Raw genomic sequence first — 7,500 nt, 5'->3', positions numbered from 1 at the left:
CACAAACAACAGATAAATGCTCCCACCAGATTATCTAAATATCCACACGCGTGCAAACACACACACACACACACACACATACACACGCACACACGCACACACACGCATTGTGTCTCACTTATCCATTTCACTCGTACACCCAAATACAATCACCACACATACTAGACACACAAACACGTACACAGTCTTGGCAGAGAATGTTTTGTTCCGGGAAGCTTTCTATTGCAAATAAACACATTGTCAATTGGCCCCATATTGCTACATTTAGTGTGTCTCATCTCTTCTCACATTAACACTGTAGGCTCCAGATACCACACACACAATGTTGAGGTAACGTTTGGGAAATGTCTTGGGAAAACTGGGGAATTACCTGGTACTCTAAGAGTGCCAAATGTGGGATTCATAATGGTTAAGACATTAGGGAAATGTACAGCTGAGCCAACAGCAGACACTAAATTACACTGACCAATATGTTAATAAGAAACAAGTTTCTGCATGACACGTCAACAGACTTCAATTGTGTGTGTGTGTGTGTGTGTGTGTGTGTGTGTGTGTGTGTGTGTGTGTGTGTGTGTGTGTGTGTGTGCGTGTGTGTGCGTGCGTGAGTAAGAGCAGAGACTTTCTAATGAAGAGACACAGCACTCAAAAAATCCTCTATAGAAATGCATGGGGTTAGCTTGTAACGCCAATATGGCAGTTGTCTACACATATCCCACCCCTTCCGCGGCAAAACGTTGACAGTGAATACATTAAGCCAATCATGTGGTGTGATGTGACTACATTGAGCCAATCATGTGGTATGTTGTGAAGACATTGTGCCAATCATGTGTTGTGATCTCGCAGCTGGAGCAAGGTTGGTGTCGTGAAGCCTTGCGCACGTGCATTTCTGCCGAAATAGATGCCCGATAAGTCCCCAAAAAGCGTTGCAATATGGCCGCTGAGTGGAGGGACTTACTGTACAAAGGACTTTGGTAAGAGTGAGTATGTTTGTGCATGTGGGCAAATGCTTGTCTTTGTCTGTGCGTTCGTGTGTTTGTGTGTGTGTGTGTGTGTGTGTGTGTGTGTGTGTGTGTGTGTGTGTGTGTGTGAGAGTATGTGTGAGTGTGTGTGTGAGTGAGATATATATATATAGAGAGAGAGAGACAGAGAGAGAGATAGAGAGAGAGAGAGAGAGAGAGAGAGAGAGAGAGAGAGAGAGAGAGACTGCTTACCATGCTCCTTAGTGTCAGTTACTCCATTCTCATGGTTGAGCTCTCCATCTGAACTGGGCCGATCACAGGACAGCTTCTATAAGTACACAACACAACAGGGGCAAAGGTCAAAGGTCACGTGCACACAGAAGCAATGGCCAATATACACACACAAATATACACAATTATATATACACACACAAATATACACAACTATAAACCATTTGAGCATCAAAGCTTTCTGTGTACCATGCCTAACTCTGCAGAAATAACCCATAACACATACACACAGACACAGACTCAGACACACACACACACACACGCACACACACACACACACACACACACACACACACACACACACACACACACACACACACAACACACACACACACACACACACACACACACACACACACACACACACACACAAGCCTTTGTGAGCATCTGTAAAATATTACACAGAATAATTAGAGCAGGCCCCTGCACTCAACTAACAAACCAGCTTAGAGAGGACTTTCCAAAATCACACACACACAAAGAGATATTTTCGGCCTCTTCATGCATGACAGTACTCTTGAGTTCTGTCATCAAGTGTCATCTCCCTCTCGCTTTCTCTCCTCACCCCCTCCCTCCCTCTATCTCTCCCCCTTACCCTCTCTCTTTCCTTCTCCCTCCCTCCCTCCCTCTCTCTCTCTCTCTCTCTCTCCCCTTATGTCTGCTCAGCCCATGTGACATCTGTAAGGCAACACTCAGCTGCAATTACTGCTTTTATTGGGCATACAGCATGGAGGGAACAACACACAAAAACACACACACACACACACACACACAAAAACACACACAAAAAAACACTCCATGTGCACACACTCAAACATGCACAATGTCTCTCACTCACACACACACACACACACACACACACACACACTTACCTTCTCTAGTTCAGCCTTATGCACAGGTGACCCCGAGCCCACGGCGTCGGAGTCGATGTGTCCGTTCCCATTGGCACACACTTCTCTCATCACCTGTGAGGAGGGGAGCAGAGAAATGAGACACACAGCAACAACACTGACGTTCACACACACACACACACACACACACACACACACACACACACACACACACACACAGAAACACACGCACACAGAAACACACACACACAGAAACACACGCACACAGAAACACACGCACACAGAAACACACACACACACACACACACACACACACACACACACACACAAACAAACACGCACACACACAAACACGCACACACAAACACGCACACACACACACACAGACACAAACAAACACGCACACACACAAACACGCAAACACAAACACGCACACACAAACACGCACACACACACACACACAAACAAACAAACACACACACACACACAAACACACACTGCACAGTGATAGTCAGTGGCATCTCCATGGGACGATCTATGCTCTGATGAGAGGGGTCACACACAAAACCTGCACTATAACCCTTTAATTAAAAACACATCTTTTGGGCATTCCATGCAAAACTCCTATAATCCTCCATCATAACAGAAAAAATACAAGATGTGTACACACACACACACACACACACACACACACACACACACACTGGTAGCCAAGCGGAGGGGCATTCACTGGTAGAGGCCGTTGGGTGCATGCACATGGCTGTGGGCAGCGCTGACCAGAGCTGTTAGTGCCATTACTCTCCCCACTGTAGAGCCTGTTGCTCCAGGCCAGCCATTGCCACAGCCTGCTGGATAGGAAATCCAGGGCCTCTACACACACACACACACACACACACACACACACACACACACACACACACACACGTACATACACTATCCAAGATGGCACCAATTAGACCAGCAGGGAGCCAGAGCTTATTACCGTGACCTCAAATGACCCTGAGGCCGAGCGCATGCCTCAAACCAGCAGCAGGAGTCTGACTGTGTACATCTCACAGTTGGAGGGAGAGGAGGAGGAGAGAGGAATGGGGGAGAGAGAGAGAGAGGGAGAGAGAAAGAGAGAGGGGGGAGTAAGAGAGGAAGGGAGAGAGAGAGAATGATGCATGTGAAAGAGAAAGAGAGAGAGAGAGGGAGAGAGGTAGAAAGAAGACATATAAGAGTATAAATGGGAGTGATGCAGGGACTACCAATATCTCCCCTTCCTCTGACCCTTCATCCCTCTATTTCTCTCTCCCTTCTTCCATCCCTCTTTCTCTCTCTCTCTCTCTCTCTCTCTCTCTCTCTCCGTCCCCTATGTATGGATACCAGTAGCCGTCGGCGTATGTAGCGGTGGCCGGCTGGGGTTTGGCGAGGGCCAGGGGGATAATTGGCCACGAGGGGAAATGACAGGCTGCCGCTGTGGCCTGCGCGCCCTCTGGCCTTGGCCACAGACGCACGCGGCCCCGGGGTTTGGACGAGACGCTGGGGACAGAGTAAAAACGTGCTCCCTCTCTCTCTCTCCCTCTCTCTCTCTTTTTCTTTTTCTCTCTGTTTTTCCTTTATGTCTCAGTCACTGTTTGAAATGCTGAAACAAAATGCCATATTTCTCCATTCCTCCCTCTCTCTATACTGTATCTGTCTCTCTCATCCACAGACTTCCCTTTGCTGTCCTTCACTGTATTGGACTGACTCTATTTAAGGAATGGCTTCTTTCTCCTTCTCTCCCTCTCTCTCTCTCCTTCTCTCTCTCTCCCTCTCTCTCTGTCTTTCTCTCTTTCAGAGTAGTCCCCATGATTGCCTCTCTCTGCGGTACACATGACTGTCTATCTGTTACATTCTCAGACAGACTGCTGGTGTGTTTTCTGTTCCCCCTTACTGCGTTGACCGTAGGCCAGGTATGACACAACCCAACGTTTGGGGGATTGGACAGCTGCCTATTAGAGGAAGAGCGTATACAGCTCTTTTAACATACAAGGCTTCAAGTGTGCAATGCTTATAACGGATGTGTTATTTCTTATGCTGTAATGATTTCCCCAAGCAGCCATATCAGCTTGACATGCTCCAGCCACAAGTATGCAGTCAAGATGTTTTAACCAAAAACATGACGCTGTAGGGACAGAGAGGCTATCCAAGGCAACACACACATGCACACACACGTTTGCAGACACAATGTCCATTTGTGTCCATTCATCATTGTGGCACAAAGCAACAGAGATAGCGTGAGTTGACAGAGAGACACATGCTGCACACATGCTAACAGGCGGGGCTAACAAGCCAGATCAAGCCCTCCTTCACAACATGGAGTTACTGAACAGCAGAGGCAGCACAGTGGCAACATGACAGCGCAAGCATTAGCGGGGGGTGCCCAGCGCTAACGCTAATGCGGAGGCTAACACACAACACAGCGTCTCGCTCACCAGCCCCGGCTCACGGAGTGAGAGCGAGTGAGGAGGAGGAAGAGGAGGAAGAAGAGGAGAGAACACACGGCTGGTGCTTCGCTAGGCCTGTGTGCAGAAAAAGAGCAGAGGGATATCGGTTACTGCAAGAGGTCAAGTTGAAAAGGATACGGCACAGTTGGACATCTGGATGGAGGGAGAATAGAATGGAAGAAAGGAAGAATGAAATAGGGGAACAAAGAGAGAAAGACAGAGAGAAAGAACAAAAAACAGAGAGAAAGAAAGAAAAAAGAGCAAGGCACAGAGTGTCTCAAACAAATAGCTGGCATTTAGATGGCTAATCACCAGAAATCGCTAATGCGCCTCCGTAAGCCCTCAGCTCTTTCCACACACTCAATTTAGCCGTTCGCTAAAGTCCTCCTGCGCTATTTCTTCCATTGTTAGCAAGAGAGGCCCCCCTGGACCTGCAGGTTAATAATCCATTTGATGGCTTTCACATGTAATCTCCAACTCCCCATTTTAAGGGCCGCTCAAAAGGGTGATTATTGCTGAGGTTTGCTCACAAGCGTTTCTCCTCCAAAAGTGTGTAGGAAAAGAATACAACTGTGCCGGCGTCTTAGCAACTCTACCTCCAAACACAGGGCCACACACCCATCCGTATGCACATAATCACATGCACTCGGCGCATTTCCAAGCCTAGTTACACACTCTGAGACTTTTGGGGTGGAGGTATATGAAGAGTGTGTTTTTGGAGCAGTAACTGTATGTGTGTGTGTGTGTGTGTGTGTGTGTGTGTGTGTGTGTGTGTGTGTGTGTTTTAGGTGTGAGTAGGCTTGGCTAACACTACTCTCTCCCGGTAGAGAGGGTCCAGAGAGAGCATGGAGAGAGACCCGGCTCACCCGTGGGTGGACAGGGTTTGTTGGTCATCTCAAGGGAGCGTTTAGCGTTTCAGTGTGTCTTGAAGACGCTAGGTACCTGGCTAAATACTGCAGCGTTGCATATCTGCACGAAATCACACACACATGCACATGTTCCACTCTCTAAACAACAGTCACAGCTGCTGCTGCTCTCCTTCCTCTCCTGTTCCGTGTCAGCAGGCGCGAGTGTGTGTGTGTGTGTGTGTGTGTGTGTGTGTGTGTGTGTGTGTGTGTGTGTGTGTGTGTACATGTGTCTACAGTTGACTGCCTTGCAGGTATTTCTTGAGCTGGTGGAACAAGTGGACCAATAAACAAATGTACAATTAAAATTCATGGAACAGGGAATCAAGTGAGGAAAAGGTCCAACTTTCTCTCTCTCTCTCTCTCTCTCTCTCTCTCTCTCTCTCTTTCTCTCTTCCTCAGGGCCTCCATGCCCATCTCTCCTCATAAACACCATTGCTTATTGCAGGCAGAAATACACCAGTGACTCTCTGTTACTTCCATCAGCCGTCAAAACTTCCTCACCAAGGTCAGCACGTGGTCCTGGGCTAGGGCTACCAGGGCTAATATAAAAGATAAGACTTCAGCTACTGCGCTCACATCACATCACATCACCCTCTGTGGGTTCTTGGAGGAAGAGTCTTGGTGGGGAAGAAAGGAATTTGACCCTCACTTGGTCATACTGAAAAACATCAAGTGAAAGAACACACAATGGTTTTGCAAAAATAATCAACAATAGTCGGAAGTATTTTATAGAAAAAAAGGACAGTTCTTCAGGACAGGACTTTGAACTCTTACATAAACATACTTCTCTCCCTTTCATTTTATAAAGGTAACAAAACAGCATGAAAGGGGAGTGAATATTATGAAAACAGCAAGACTGGGGATCCACAGCTTTCCTGAACGCCACCCACACACGCACCACCACCCACTCCGCCACCCCCCACCCGCCTTTCTCAAGACAATGTGGAATACTGTAGGCGTTCGCCGGCACTAACTGAAACATTCTGACCTCAAGCTCAAGGGCTCTCCACACTCCAGCTGGAGAACTTGTCAGTGATGGGTTCCCCTCCCCACGGAGTTGGACCATCTCATGGGTCACGGCTTCCCAGACACACGGCTCAGCTTCCGCAGATAAACGTCTGCTTCTCCGGCTGATTTGACGTGACTAACCAACCACATGCTCTTCTGAACCCATACTCCCCGTCCCACCCCAGTCCTCATAACTTCTACTCAGCATGCTGGGGAACTCTGAGATTTCAGCACTTCAGTTACAGAGAAAAGCACTTACAGTAAATCATTATCACCGAGTGCAAATATTTCCCATGATTCAGACGAAGAGTTTGCTTTTCTAAAAAGTGGGCGAAAGGCTACATGTACCATCAGCACCACTCTAATCGTGGGTTGTACCCCTTGTCATATTGTATGTATGTTTGTGTAATGTATGGACAGGTTGATGGTTAATTTCACTGGTACTTGTGACTATGTGACAATAAAGGCCTACTACTACTACTACAAAGCCACAAGCTAGTGCTGTAACTGTTGATGATGATGATGATGATGATGGGTAGTCTAATGAAGAGTACCTTGAGCCACTCCTCGGCCTGTTCCTTGCTCTGCACGGCGAGGACGAGGGCATCGGCGCCCTGGTGGACGATCTTGAGCTCGTGCTTCTTCTTCTTGCCGTCCTTGGGGACGTGGGTGATGCTGCAGCCACCCAGCAGGAGCTCCATCTGGGGCGTCTGGTCTTTGGAGGACTTATAGCACTGCAGGGACGGAGGGAGCGAGGGAGGGAGGAAGAGAAGAGGGAGGAAGAGAAGAGGGAGGGAGGAAGGAGGGAAGAAGAGAAGAGAGGAAGAAAAGAGGGAGGAAGAGAAGAGGGAGGGAGGGAGGAGGGAGGGAGGAAGAGAGGAAGAGAAGAGGGAGGAGGGAAGAGGGAGGGAGGAAGAGAGGAAGAGAAGAGGGAGAAGGTGTAAAGAAACGGGTACATAGTAAAATCACATACAGTACAATGTTGATTTACTGCTATGGGTGTATGTGTGTCTGT

The 7,500-nt window shown here is 48.0% G+C and overlaps 1 protein-coding gene across 5 annotated transcripts in view; it reads right to left on the bottom strand.

Annotated features, from left to right (window-relative positions):
- Positions 1 to 7,500, bottom strand: part of afap1 (actin filament associated protein 1) — an 82,517-nt gene that overhangs the window by 16,665 nt on the left and 58,352 nt on the right. For all 5 annotated transcript variants that reach the window (XM_042070294.1, XM_042070295.1, XM_042070296.1 and 2 more), the window contains exons 6-8: positions 7,040 to 7,219; positions 2,123 to 2,215; positions 1,212 to 1,287 (exon numbers count right to left, since the gene is read on the bottom strand). In XM_042070294.1, coding sequence (XP_041926228.1) covers positions 1,212 to 1,287; positions 2,123 to 2,215; positions 7,040 to 7,219 — 349 coding nt within the window. The remainder of the gene's footprint in view (positions 1 to 1,211; positions 1,288 to 2,122; positions 2,216 to 7,039; positions 7,220 to 7,500) is intronic.

Source organism: Alosa sapidissima, chromosome 18, assembly GCF_018492685.1.
Source record: "Alosa sapidissima isolate fAloSap1 chromosome 18, fAloSap1.pri, whole genome shotgun sequence".
Taxonomy (NCBI): domain Eukaryota; kingdom Metazoa; phylum Chordata; class Actinopteri; order Clupeiformes; family Clupeidae; genus Alosa; species Alosa sapidissima.
This window is presented reverse-complemented; position numbering and strand designations above follow the sequence as displayed.